The following is a 14,404-nucleotide window of genomic DNA, read 5'->3' as shown; positions in this document are numbered from 1 at the left end:
GATGCCATTGTGGCCATGTGGGGAGCAGACCAGAGTATGCAAGAGTTGCCTCTCTCTCTCTCTCCCTGTTTCTCTCTCTCTCTCCCTGTTTCTCTAATTCTGCCTTTCATAAGGTAAAATCAAATCTAAAATAATATTCTCTGGAGATGCTTGGTTCCTAGTGTGATTCCTTTCCATGAGAGGAAGTGCAGTGCCCATGGTTCTCAAACAAGCTCTCTTGGTAGTTTGTGGTTTACCATATTTTGTACATTGAGGATAAGATAAAAGGTGGAACAGGTGAATTTTCAGTTCTGGGTATCAGAGTGAATGTGTGCAGCACAAGAGAAAACTTGGCTACTCATGGAATCTCTAAGCACAGGTCTCAGACCTGCAGCCTGGGGACACACTACTAAAGGAATGACAGAACATTTTGTATGTGTGGTAGGTGAAATGATGCCAACGTTGAAGGGACAGACAACGTGGTTGGGTTCAATGAAACAGGGGGAGTATCTTGACTGCAATGGAGACGAGCATGCTGCTGGCTCTGACAGGAAGCAATGTCACATGACAGGGATGGGGAATGACTCGTGTGATCAACACTGCAGGGGGCAGAGGGGTCTGCTTCATTAGGAATGGATGGCAGAGACAAGCATGAGATGTGCTGCTTAGGTGGGTGTGCATCTGTGACATTCTTCTGGCAATGACTGAGCACTGGAATCTGAGTGACAAAGCCACACAAGGAATGGGAGGACAGCAAGGCTGGATGGGCCAACCACACCTGTGCAACAGACTGGTTGAAAAAGAACAGATGCTGAGAACGTCTCAGACCATCCCATGTCCAGGAGCCCTCTCAGTCAGGTGGGAGTGATGAGTGCAAGGATAGTGCGGGCTCCTTGGCAAGCAGAGGGGGTTGTATCACCTCACAGTGGAGGACTCACCATTTGCATCTGGAGCAGAGAGCATGTCCTGCTGCTCCAGGGAGCACCAGCTGCTCCACGTGGAATGGTCAAGCTCAGAAACGACCGGAAAAATCGAGGGAGTGAGGTAGCACTCGTCCAGTGAGTCCTCTGGGTCTTCCCGCTCTTGCTCCTCTGGGAGCTCCCTGCTGGGATGGGAGGGCAGAGACACTGAAGACATGCATCACAGGTACAGAAGTGACTTTGTCATCAGACTACAGGTTAAAATATGTGAGGGATGTTCAAAGGGGGAATATAGAGGGAAACAATGCAAAAGGGAACGTTATGAAAAGAGCCATTTCATCATTGGCTGAATGTTCCAACTGGCTCTAGTGACCAGTTTCTCCAGCATTTTGATTCCCTAGTAGTCCATGCTACAGTGTCTGCTCTGCCTCCGAGTTACCTGGAAGTGTATGTGACAACTTGCTCTTGTACCTCCACTTCGTGATATTGATTTTCTGCAAACAAATTCAGAGAGATTGAACAGGTTAAGCAGGTTTTGGTCAGATATGCGTGTCCGATGGCCACTACTACCAAGGGGACAGATTGTTCTTGTGTGACAACAGGAGACTGTGACAGAAATCCTCCAGGAGGACTAAGTTGACATCAGGAGATGGGCTTGGTGAGCCATCCTGGGCAAGGGGTCAAATCTCCCTGTTCACAGTTGGATCAGCATCTCAATAACCTCTGTCCAGAACCCTTAGAAACAGCCTGCAATGGTCCTCAGGGATTCTAAGCTCACAGCCCAAGAACTTCCTAGGAGGCAAACTGCAGTTGTCAGGCTGCTCTCATTAAAGGACCCAGGTTGCTGACTGTGGAGAGGAGGTAGAACACTGGGAGAGAGCTATGCATGGAGTCTGCATGCCCTGGAATTGAAACCTGTTTGATGCCACACAGAATCTTGGCTCTTCTAAGCGTTCCTCATGAGTAATCTCCCTCTTGTCTATGGGAACAATACAAGCAATTCAAGAGCTCTCTCCCCAGGCCCTTTAGGATTTATGTATCTAAAATCTAGGAGTGTTGCTATGTTACTGACTCATCCTATCAGACTGATCATGGTGAATAAGGGTAGAGGAGTTTCTAAAGAAGGCTGAATGAACTCCATAATACCTCGCACAAATAAATCTATGCAGTTATAGAGAAACATTGAACATTGATTTTGTAGGGACGTTCCTGGATTCAGCTATGTTTTTTGAACTGTACAGGAAGTACAGTATAAAAGACTTTATATCCTGGTTTTGGGATGATTGCATAGCTAAGATAAGCTGTCTTAAAGGAGATAGAGACTAGGGATGGAAGTAGGGAAACTAGGATCACAACTTGGCCCACACATGGGAAGTGTTACTAAAAGCCTGCATGGGGCTAGAACTCCAGGGATGCAGTAGTAGAACAGAATGATATCACTGTGGGTGACAGCAGGCATTATTTCTAAGTTAGAGTGTCTGAAAGGCACTTCCTACACAGGGCCTCTGTATGTTCCCTTAGGCTAGGGTGCAGTGAGACAAACTGCATCTGAGGGGAGGGAAGCTCCTTGACTCTCCTGATGTCTATGTTCAGTGCCACAACCTGGACCCTGACTGAAACCAACTTGTGTCTGCAGGGCCTGTGCTCAAAAGTGACCCTCAACCTGAGAGCCATTGTGTACAAAGAATGGAGAGGCTACCTGGGAGAACGGTGACAGGTTCTTCTTTCTTTTGTGAACAAGCGTGTTCCCCATCTACACCTAGCACACTGTGGGTGTCCTCAGCATCAGGAGACATTTGCACAGTGCCCTCAGGCAGGCAGGAGTCACTCAGCAGGTGGTCAACAGCACCAGTGATAGATGTTTCCTGCTGTGAATTTTGTGGGGTTTCCATTTCATCCACTTCCAAGAGCTCCCTGAGAAGCCAGGTGGGATAAGGATGACAGAGATTAAACCAAGAAGGAAGAGACACCAAGGAGGTGGCTGGTTTGGATGGGGTGCATAAGGGATCAGTCATAGACAGCATAGAGGTTGTTCCCTCCACTCTGGACACCGTGTGGCTGCCTAGGGGGAGAGGGCCTGGGAAGAGATCAGCCTCTGCTCATCACACTCAATACACAGCAGCTAATGAGGAAGCAGCCTCCACTGTCGCTGCATGGCACAGTCACAGCACAAGCACACATTGACAGCCACGCGGGCTGACACCCTGTGCTCAGGTTGGGTTGTTTCAGTGTCCTGCAGCCATGTGATCAAGGTTCTAGGGGCTTGGCAGATTCTAGAGATGTGCTACCTTCTGGGCCTTCTCTTAACCAAGTCACAGGACAGCAAACATGGTTTTGTAGAGGTGCTTTTCTGCAGTTGAACCTGGCTGGATTCTTCCTAACTGCCCCCTTTGCCCATTGCCTCTTTGTTAGTTTTCTCTGGTGAGAACTTCAGCTAACTCTGTAGAAAGCAGATGCACATCTTCCTCCCTTTTCCAGAAAGCAGAGAACAGAGGTTCCCTTTGTGTGCAGGCAACACCTAAGGCTGTGAGTTCATGATGGATCCTATCAGCAACTCGGACCAGGACAACAGACACCTACTTTAACAGGGGGATTTCCTAGTTGGCAAGGAAGGACTCAACACAATCTGCAGTTGTGTTTCTGTGTGTGCCTCAACTCCATGACTGCCTCGGCCCCTTTTCTGTTCTTTACGAGACCCTGTGCATCCTTCACCCATTTGTTGCCAGCTCCTAATCATTCACTATTACCTGTCAGCAACAGGTCCTTGTGCTGGTGTTTCCTCCTCTTCAATATTTTCTGTAAACAGATTCAGAAATGTCCAATCAGATAATATCACTGCCCCCATTACAATCAAGGTGGCCTCTGTGTGCATATGAATATCTACATATGGGCCAATAGTGGACAAAAACTTCAAATGTTCTGTGTTTAAAGAAATGCCTTACCATTCTCTTGTGGTCCATTAGGCTTTGTGTCTCTGCACTTGGAGATCAGAATCATGGCAGAATCTGCCTGAAACTAGGCCAACATCCTTTGCTCCCATATCACTGGAAGCTTCTCAAGCTTCCCTGGGACTTCTGCCTGTTATCCCTCATCCTGCCACTAGTGGGAGTCCAAGGCATGGGTTCTATGTTCCCATGGGTCTCACAGAGAAACTCCAGCTGTCATGAAGAAGCAAAGAACCCGACTTCCATCCCTCCTTCACAGGCCCTCCACGTTTTCTCTGCTGTATCATTAGAGGAAATTCTCTCTGTGTTATGAGTCCCTTCTCAACAGCTTTCCTCACTGAAGTTCTACTAACTCTAGTGCCTAGTCTGACACTCCCAGGGAGAGGAGGGCCTTTGTCCTATTGGGAAACCTACAAGCAACAGCTTCCACCTTTGATGGTTACATCTGCTCTGCCCCAGAGTTTTTGGTCCATCTAGTGAATGAGGCAAGAGAAATCCTGGATGGAGAAAGCAATCAGCTGTCTACCATTTGAAAACCACACTGAGCACAGAGCTGGAGGCTTCCATTCAAGTTAGCTCAGTGACTTTGTTCAGCCTAACAGTGGCCTCACTTCACAAGGTCTTTCTGGTCTTGATATGAGGATGGACCCTGCCTCTTCCCCCAATGGCCAACCACAATCAGGAAGGGAGGAGACCTTTGGGATACTGCAAACTTGAAAGACTTCTCTGCCCCTATCTGTTTTTCCCAAGCAGTGCTGACCTTGTCCTGGTACACATGTTCAGTACCAAGAAGAGCTGAGGCAAATGCCCATGGCAGAGATGAATGCATCTGAACCCCTGAGGCTTCTCACATGACAGCCTGTGCCCAGCTTACCTGCTCCTAGCAGGTCCTCAAGGCACGCTGACAGCCGGACAGCCTCAGTGAGCAGTCGTCGGAAGCCCTGCCCCGTACAGGTCTCAGGGTCATGCACGGTGAGCACGTCCTTCAGGTACTGCTGCAGGATGTGGGCTAGATTTCTCCCCCTTTGGACCTTTGGGCGTAACTGGGAAAGTTCTTGGTCCTGATCTTCAAGGATGCCACGGCAATGCCTAAGGTGCAAGCATGGAGAAAGTTCTAGATGGGAAGGGATGAGTGTTAGGCTCTCTGTATTTCCACAGATTTTCATAACAATGCCTTATAGAGCCCTCCACCAGCATCACCACTCAGGTTTGGAGAAATACCTGTGCCAAGAACAGCAAAGGGCAACACAAGGCCTTGCTCCCACTTTTAGAGAAAGATCTTGTCACAATTCCTGAGATTCCATTCAGGTCATGTTCTATCAACAGTGCAAGGATTCTTCCTTTCTCGCCTTCATAAAGGTGCTAATTCAGTTCCTCCTTCCAGCCACAGGCATTTCCACGTAGGAAGACACACAGTGTACAGTGTAGTGACTGGGATTCATGGTGCACACAGGGGTTACATGGCAAGAAACAAGAATGAAGGTCTGGCAGGGCCAAGCTGAGCATCAGTCTTCTATATCAGGAGGTGATGGTGACTAAGGGGAAATGAGGATTGATTGCAAGATGACCAATCAGAGGAGCCCAGCATCCCCTCTACCTCCCCTGAGAAGACCCAATGCAGCTCCATCTTGAGGTGAGTGACCACAGAAAAGCACCTCCACACTAAGGGAACCATGAGAACATGGGAGGAAGAGAGAACAGGCATAGCACCACCTACAGAGGACCAAAGCTAACTGGTGACTGGATTCCCAGAAACACAGCCATGGGGATTTCCTGTTGCAGAAGAGAGAGTAAACAGGAGGGCCCCATGGGAGCCCATCCACCTGGACACCTTACTTACAGACTCTCCGCACTTGCAGCTCTGAATTCAGATTCCTCTGCTCCCTCCTTGTTTCATAACGTCTGAGACATGGGGCTTTGCTGAAACTCTCTGCCCTTGTCTGGCACAGGCTGGCTCAGTTTTTGATTTGGGCTGCCCACTAGTGTCACACATCCCCACCTGCCTGCCCTACACAGAGAGCCTTACCTGAGCAGCTCAGCAGACCTGGACTGCTTTGGCAGGGGCCTCCCCATGTAGCTTCTTGGTCAACATGGACTCCATGATGTCTTTTTTTTTATTATCTATTCATACCATTTTATTACAGAAATAAACAGTAATTGCGGAGGGAATAGTATTTTCATTTTAAATTCTCCTGTAGGGAGAATTTTTTCAAAGTACCTATTCACTTTTACTTTCATTGTAAAATTAATTTTTACCATTTCTTTCTAAAAATTTATTCATTCATTTATTGTAAGTAATATACATTTCATAAGACAACTTTAGGAATATAGTTATTCTTCTCCCCATACCCAGGGTACCACCCACACTCCCAGCCCAGCTCCTCTTCCCTCTCTACTTCTCAATCTCATTCTCCTTTAAGATGCATTTTCAATGAACTTTGTACACAGAAGACCAACTCTATATTAAGTAACGATTTCAACAATGTGCACACACACCCACCCAAGAATAAAAACTGTTTGAGAAATGTTTCACTGTAACTCTCTCTTAATACAACTCATTGAGGACAGAGGTCCTGCATGGGGAGTCAGTGCACAGTGACTCCTGCTGTTAATTGAACAATTAGCACTCCTCTGTATGTTGTCAGGGACCACACAAGGCTCATGACATGAGCTGACTAGGCTATGGAAGCATTTTGAAAACTCTGTCTGTATTTAGACAAGGCCATCAGCAAAGTGGAAGTTCTCTCCTCCCTTAGAGAAAAGTGCATCCTCCTTTGATGGCCACTTCTTTGTCTGGGGTCCCACAGTGATCCTACATGGAGAACATTGTTTGCCACAGTGCCTTGGCTTTCCATGCCTGAGATGCCTCAGTTCTCCCTTCTGAGCTGCCCCACCGGAGACACCCACACACCTCCCCACCTGCCTGTCCCACACAGAGACCCTTACCTGAGCAGCTCTGGGACCGTGGGCTTCTCTGCCAGCGGCTCCTCCAAGTGGAGCTTCTTGGTCAGTATGGACTCAATGATGTTTTTAAACTTCTCACAATCTGGGGAAAGACAGACACGCAGAACTCAGGGAGGTGCTTTTGTAGTCAGTGCCTGCTGAAGACCAAAAGAACTCCAGGGCCAGGCTCCAGATTGGGAGTTTCACATCTGTATTTCATCACCTCACTACATAGCATCTGAAATTTCCTATTTTTAAAAGATTTATTTATTTGAAAGGCAGAGTTACAGAGAGACATAGGCAGAGAGAGAGAGAGAGAGAGAGAGAGAGAGAGAGAGAGACTCCATCAGCTGATTCACTCCCCAAATGGCTGTAAGGTTGGAGCTGTGCCAATCTGAAGCCAGACGCCAAGAGCTGTTTCTAGGTCTCCCATGTGGATGCAGGGGCCTAAGCACGTTGGTTATCTTCTACTGCTTTTTAGGCCATAGCAGAGAGCTGGATTGGTAGTGGACCAGCCAGAATTGAACTAGTACCCATATGGGATGCCAGCACTGCAGGCAGCGGCTTTACCTGCTGAACCACAGCACTGACCCTGCTATTTCCCAGTAAAATGAGAAAAAAGGACTTCAAAGATACAGAAGGTGACTTGACAAGGTGATTCCACTGGTGTTTACAGAATCAGAGTTCCCAGCCCCTGAGCTCAGACTGAATCATGAGCCACTGGACTCAGCAAGCCTTGCAGCCTCTCAGGTCAAACAGGAACTTGGGGCATGAAGTCGTCACCTTCTGTATATTTGGGAGCTTGATAAGGGTGTAGGACTGTTTCCTTGCATTGGGAAAGATTTCAAGTGTTTGTTATTTCAGACTTAAGGGACCATCTTTCATGGAACTGTGTAGAATACAATGTATAACAAAGTAAGGCCCTGAGGCAATATGGCCCAAGAAAAAGTATAGTTCCTGCTAAATTAGAAACAGTGCAATAAGGGCCTCATGGATTCTGTTGATCTTGAGCAAGGAACCATCCTTGGAGTTGTATAGGAAAGAAGGAGCACATATTGTTGTGACAATCTACAGAGGCAGGAATTATGATAGCACCTATGAATGGGAGAGAAATCGAAGCTACAGAGAAGGTGGGCAGTGGGGAGCACCCAGGTGAGTGGGCCTGATTCCCCCCCTACACCCTGTGCTCCCACTCCCAGGTCTCAGGCAGCGTCTTCCTCTTCTGGAAGAAGAACTTGTGCTCCAGGAGCAGGACTTTCTCCCAGTGGGGAGGCTGTGTTGTGAGGGTGTTCCCATGGATACCAGAGTTCCAGTGCACAGGAGACTCTCTGTCTCTCTGGAAGCACATCCTGCTCACTCTGAACACATGTCCACTCCTGACCTAGGACAGTGCTTTGCCAATGGGAACTCAACGGAAGCTTGAATTGAGTGAAATGCGTTAGCCCCAGAAATGAGGCCCACAGTGATGGTATAAGGCTGCAGGAGCTGACACAGACAGGATGATCATAAACATGCACTCAATATGGTGGAGCCTGACCCTGAGGACAACAGGCAGCTCGATGCCTCAACAGGAATCCATGAAAGATTCAGCACTCCTGTCACCCTACACCTCACTGCTACCTTGGAAAACTTGCGAAACCCTGTGTGTCAGCTTGGGAGTGTGGTCAGGAGGAAATTAAGTTCAGCAAAAAGAAGACAACAATGAAGTAGTGAGGCCATTTAGTTCCTCAGGAGAAGATACAGGACAATCTTCACTGTGGTGAAATGACCCGAGAGAACTTACTGTATTTTTTCAGCTCCATGGCCAGGGCAAAGTTTGTAGCCTCAGCTATGAGAAACTTCTCCTGGAGCTCCCAGCAGTCCTGTTGGCTCTTTGCCAGCTGGGATCTCAATTGCTGGCATTCGAGGTCATTCAGTTCTGCCTCGGGATCTGAGGCAGGGCTGTGGGATCCTGCCATGCTGATGGTGTGTCACAGCAGGACAACAGGGACTGGGGAGAGGAAACCCAAACACAGGTGAGGGTCAAACAAATGACATCCAAGAGTTTCAGGTAGGCTTGAGGGGTGACAATAACAGTCAAGCTTCACTTACTGATGTGAAACACCTGATCCACTGCCCGACAACACTGGGAAGTTCTTCACTGGACAAACAAGGATAAAACTGCCAAAGCCTAGATTCAAGGCACTGCCTGTAGCTCAGTCTCTGCTAGGACTGGCTGTTGTGTGGCAGCTAACGGTCTGCCGTTGCCATCACAGAATTAGAAGGTGGAGCGTGTCATGGAATCTTTGGAACTCTGCCTTCCAGGGGCCTAAGCTAGGTTGAGGCACAAGACCCCCACTGGTGGGGACAACCTACCCATCTGCCAGTCTCATAGTTATAGATCCTGCACTGATACTACAGACCGTGTCCCCAAATCACCTAAGCATGTATCGCTCATATAGTCATGTATGTGTATGAAAATACCAAGGCAGAAAATGTGTCCCAACAAGCCTTCCTTTCTCAGGGCTGTTAGGAAGTCACCCCACCTGCTGTTTAAAGAGATCTCAAGGCTTTTCTACCTGTTTGAAATGCTGAATTTTAAGCTTCCCTGATAAATGGGTCATTTTATTATCTTAGAAAGGAATTTTGAGAGTTCTTTTAGTTTTCTGGATAGAACTGTTATATTAGGTATGCAATTTCAAAAAGTTTCTCCCTATGTTGGCCTGTATATTCATCTTCTTATCAATGACTTTGAACAGAAAATTTGAACATATTAATTTGAACATATTTGAACATATGGAAATGAAAATGTTCTTTGTTTAATTATACTTATTTGAGATGTAAAGATGAAGATGTAGAGACATACACACAGAGAAACACAACCAAAACTATGTGTTACATTACTATTTCACTCCCCAAAAGCATGCAACAGTCAGGCTTGGCCAGGGTGACACTTGGTGTGCAGAACTCCAATTTGTTCTGCAAATGTATGGGAAGAACCTAATGCTTTTAATAATATATTTATATATAATTACTGCAACTAATTTTATAATGATGGCAAACTTATTTTGAGGAATATGGGTGTTACATATTTGAAGTGGTTTTTTAAATTAACTTCTTATTTAATGTTGTATCTATGGCATAAATGCAATGTTAAGAACATAGTCCTTCTTCCCACCTACCTGCCCTCCCACCTATTCTCCCCCTCTTCCTCCTCCAACTCTCCTGTTTAGTCTGAGAAAGAAAAAAAGACAGAATGGAACAAGAAAACTAAGAGAACTGTTACTCAGCAGCCTAGCAAAGGGCTGTCCAAGGTTACTGCTTCTCAAAGGGGATTTCACTTTTTGCCCCCTTCTGCTATTCCCTTCCTCTTCTCCCTTCTTTCCTTTTAGAAACTTAATTGTCTTCAAAGAAGAACCCACGGATGATACATCTGCTGTGAGCTCTTAGACAGAACTATAACCTATGAGACATAAGAATATCCTCCATTTAATGCACTAAAAGGAAGTGATTCTGGAGAACAGTTCTACTATGAAGTCCCTTGATATAGCTTTGAGGACAGAGGGCAGTGCACAGTGGCTCTCACTGTGTCTTTAACAAATCACACTCTTATGTCTGACCTCAGTGCTCACCCAGGGCGCTTGACATGAGCTGCCTCAGCTACAGAAGCCTTCTGGATCCACCTAGCTCGACAAGGCCATAAGCAAAGAGGAAGTTCTCTCCTCCCTTCAGGGAATGTGCATCCTCCTTTAGTAACCACTTCTTTCCACTTTCAGTTTCACCCACAGGCATCCTATATGTAGGGCCTATATGTGAGCATTGCAAAAGCCACTTAACTGCTGAATGAAATGCCAGTCCCAAAAGCTGCACATTTTAAGGTTTCCATTTGAGTGGATGATCAAAACTGTTTTTTTTTTTTTTTTGAAATTTTAAATTCTGATGTCTAAATAGATGTAGGAGTCTCCACTGTGGCATAGTGGGGTAAGCCACCACTTGAGACACTGGTCTCCTCTATGAGTGCTGGTGGAGTCCCAGCGGCTCCACTTTCAGCTGATCCAGCTCCCTGTTGAGGTGCCAGGGAAAGCAGTGGAACATGGCTTATGTCCTTGGCCCTTGAGCTCTTGTGAGATACCCAGATGGCATTTTGGGCTCCTGGCTTTGGCCTGGCTCAGCCCTGGTTGTTGTAGGCACTTGGGGAGTGAAACAGAAGATGCAAGGTCTCTCCCTCTCAGTGTGTGTGTGTTCCTCTCTGTCTGTAACTCTGCTTTTCAAATAGAATAATACATCTTTTAAAATAATTATTAAAATATTCAAAAATGATATTGTAATGTACATATCCATAGTGTAATGATTCCTCTAGACTAGTAAATAAAATATTCATCATCTCACAGTTAACCTTTATGTGCCTGCACATGGTAAGAACCCACAAAATCTACTGTTAGAAAATTCTCAGACTTTCTCATTCTAATGGAGAATAGCATGCTCCACTAATAACTCAGATTCTCATGCTTAACTTCAGAACCCTAGATTTAGTTCTTCTCTATAACTACCACTTTGTACTCTTGGGTCAACATTTCTCTATTCTTCCCACCAGACTGCACCACCTTGAAGACTTCTCTTATATTCTCTGTTTTGACATATTCAACAATTTTCCATTTTTTCTTTCAGACTCCACACATAACAGACTTCATGCAGTGTTATTATTTCTATATCTCATTTATTTCACTCACCATAATGTCCTCCAATTTCATCCAGTTTCTCACAAATGACAGGAGTTCCTTTATCTTTGAGTTGAACAGCATTCCATCATATAAATATATATTTAAGCATCATCATACATCTATCATGTATAATGTATTGTTACACATTATATGTATATAAATATCTATACACAGACATGTTAAGAATGATTCAAAATCTTCAAGTGATTCCAAAGTGTCATGGAAATTCTGTAGTATCCTTTTATTAAAATATACTTTTCAAGCCATATATATGGACAGCAAGATTGCTTAACCAACCTTCTGTTGATGGACATTTAGGCAGTTTGCATCTTGGCCTCTGTGAATAAGGCATCGACTAGGGATTGCAGGTATATATCTGATATGGTTTTTTGTTTCTTCTTTTTTTGCACATATACCAATAAGGAGGATGAATGGGTCATTTGACAGTTCTAGTTTAACATTTCAAAAATACTTCAATAATGTTTTCTATAATGGCCATACCACTCAACATTCTCACACAAATGTAAAAGTGTTTCCTTTTTGGTACACCCTTGCCCACATTTATTCTCTCTTGTCTTTGTGAAAGCAGCTGACCCTATGGTTCTGAGGGGATATCCCTCTGTGGTTTGGAATGGTGTTTCCCTGATGAGTACTGATAATGGGCAACTTGTCATAAACCTGGTAGCAATGCATATTCCTTTCATGGAGTAATGTCTACTCAGGTCCTTTGCCAATTTCTCAGATGAATGATTAATTATTTTGGCTACTGAGTTCTGTGAGTGCTTTCACACTATAGCACAGAGAAAGCAAAAGCCTTGTGAACAATGTACATAGGTCTTGGCCCCATGTGGGGATCATGGGGATCCTTACTTTGGGGCTGTGGAACTGCACCACTGCCATTTTATTGGATTGTGCAGTGTGTTGCATGGCGGAACTGAGCATGGGTGGAAAAATGTACCTAGCTGAAGAGGGCAGGAAGGCTGTGCTTTCTCTCTCTCTCCCTCTTTTTTTTTTTTTTTTTTTTTTTTTTTTTGGTGGTGACACTGAAGTTACCAGGATCTCTAGCTTGCATGGAAAGCTTGTGTTCAGCATAAACCTGCTCTGATTCCATCCAGGGATCTCCCTGGCCAGGTGCACAGGTTCACTGTGGAGTCAGTTTCTCTCCTGACCTCAGTACTCATGGAAGGTGGCTCCTTCAGGGGCTGGACAGTGGAGTAGGCCTTTCTGAGTATCCCCTGAGGTTTCTGACACAATGTGTCCTTCATCTCACCCACACTTGGTTTCACCCTAACATTACCTTGTCATTCTCTGGGTCATTCTCATGTCCCAGAGAGCTGCTCATCTTCCTTCATCTGCACCTTCAGTTCTGGGTTCTCAGGATGTGGACTCAGTTCCGGATCTGGGAGGAGACACAGGAGGGACTAGGTCAGCTCTCAGCCTCAGTTCCCAGGGCACGTGTGGTTCCCCAGGGACTCAGAGGAACCTAAGCAGCAGGACCTCAGAGAGGAACAATACACACTTTACCTCACTGATGAGGAACCTGGGGTCCATAGAGACTAAGAGGTTTTCTCAGCACCACAGCTGATGGAAGGAGGGCCACCCCATGAGCTTTGACCTCCAGCTTCCCTGTGCCGAGCATGGCTCTTGTCTTCCAAGAATGCATTGTTGGGTTTTGTAGACTTCAGATAAAGCACTGCTATTACTGCTCCTAAAAACAAACAAACAAAGTATGAGGGTCATTCCTTGGACACAGCTTTTCCCACATTTCTATTGTCCCATTATGTATTCTCTGTCTGTTTTCAATCACTGGGTGATAGAATGGGAGCAGAGAATACATAAGGTGAATGAGTATTTAACACAGCCCTGCCTGTCCTGTGTGGTCCCTTACCTCTGGAATTCTCCCTCAGGTTTTCTCCTCTGCTGCAATGGTGGAGACTGTCAGACCTCATGGAGGTCATTTCTGTATGGAGATCCATGTTCTTCTTTTTGTCTCCTGGAGTCAGGGAGAGTAGAGATTCATTCTGGACCTCTGTGGACCCAGCTTTTCTGCGAGGCAATGCTGCTAGTTTCAAAGATAAAAAATTAAAAACAACAATGACCAACAGAAATCAGGTCAATAAAGATTTTCCTGATGTGCCTGAGATCGTGAGAACAGCCCCTGGTAGAATGTGGTCAGAGCCAAGCACGGGGCATTGGCAGACTGACTCAGGTAAGGTGTATGTGCAAAACAACCAAGAGAAGGCTGCTAACACCAGGAAGAAGACACACATCAGAGGAGTGTGAGAAGAAAAGACAAGTACTGGTTCAAATGAAGAAGGAAGTATCACAGGCTGAGACCCAGAGGCAAGGCCCCACATCACAGAGGATTAGTCCTCAGCCTTGAAACCTATCCCAGGAAGTCCTGTTGGATTTGCCCATCTCAACTTGAAAACTTTTGGATTCATGACTTCCTTGTAGGCTCCATTTTTGCCCTTGCTGAATTAGAGTCACTGTCATTGTCACCCTATGTCCCCTGCACATGGGGCAGATAAGCAGTGTGTTTAATGTCAGAATAGCACAGATGGAATGGATCACACACAGCATCCACACATAACAAACACCTCCAACTCATTCACATCCCCCTTCATGACCCAGGGAAATCCCACATTCCTGCTGTGAGGCCTCCACCTGACGGGGGAAGTGTTTCCATTCCTTATGTGTTCTGGATTAGTAATTCTTTATTAGCTACACAGTGTGGAATTCCAAAATCAATGGCCTTATTATATACTCAACCATCATGATGAGAATTGGTAAGTGCTATCTAATTCTATACAGATACAAAAAATTAAATACCTTGTGATAAGTTCAACCAGCATGTGAAAGTCCTCTTCAATGAAATTCAAACACATTGAATCTAATGAAAGAAAATGAAGCAGAC

General features: G+C 45.6%; 1 protein-coding gene across 6 annotated transcripts in view; it reads right to left on the bottom strand.

Moving 5' to 3' along the window:
- LOC103345895 (neuroblastoma breakpoint family member 4) overlaps nt 1–14,404 on the bottom strand; it is a 29,975-nt gene that overhangs the window by 10,623 nt on the left and 4,948 nt on the right. The window contains exons 2-12 of one of the 6 annotated variants that reach the window (XM_070076835.1): nt 14,320–14,380; nt 13,376–13,546; nt 13,012–13,195; nt 12,785–12,886; nt 8,571–8,777; nt 6,791–6,890; nt 4,719–4,933; nt 3,647–3,695; nt 2,599–2,813; nt 1,339–1,393; nt 918–1,081 (exon numbers count right to left, since the gene is read on the bottom strand). In XM_070076835.1, the coding sequence (XP_069932936.1) occupies nt 918–1,081; nt 1,339–1,393; nt 2,599–2,813; nt 3,647–3,695; nt 4,719–4,933; nt 6,791–6,890; nt 8,571–8,745 (973 nt within the window). In that variant the 5' untranslated portion in view covers nt 8,746–8,777; nt 12,785–12,886; nt 13,012–13,195; nt 13,376–13,546; nt 14,320–14,380. The other 5 variants (XM_070076833.1, XM_070076832.1, XM_070076831.1 and 2 more) reach the window with 5 other exon arrangements.

This window comes from Oryctolagus cuniculus, chromosome 7, assembly GCF_964237555.1.
Source record: "Oryctolagus cuniculus chromosome 7, mOryCun1.1, whole genome shotgun sequence".
Classification (NCBI taxonomy): domain Eukaryota; kingdom Metazoa; phylum Chordata; class Mammalia; order Lagomorpha; family Leporidae; genus Oryctolagus; species Oryctolagus cuniculus.
This window is presented reverse-complemented; position numbering and strand designations above follow the sequence as displayed.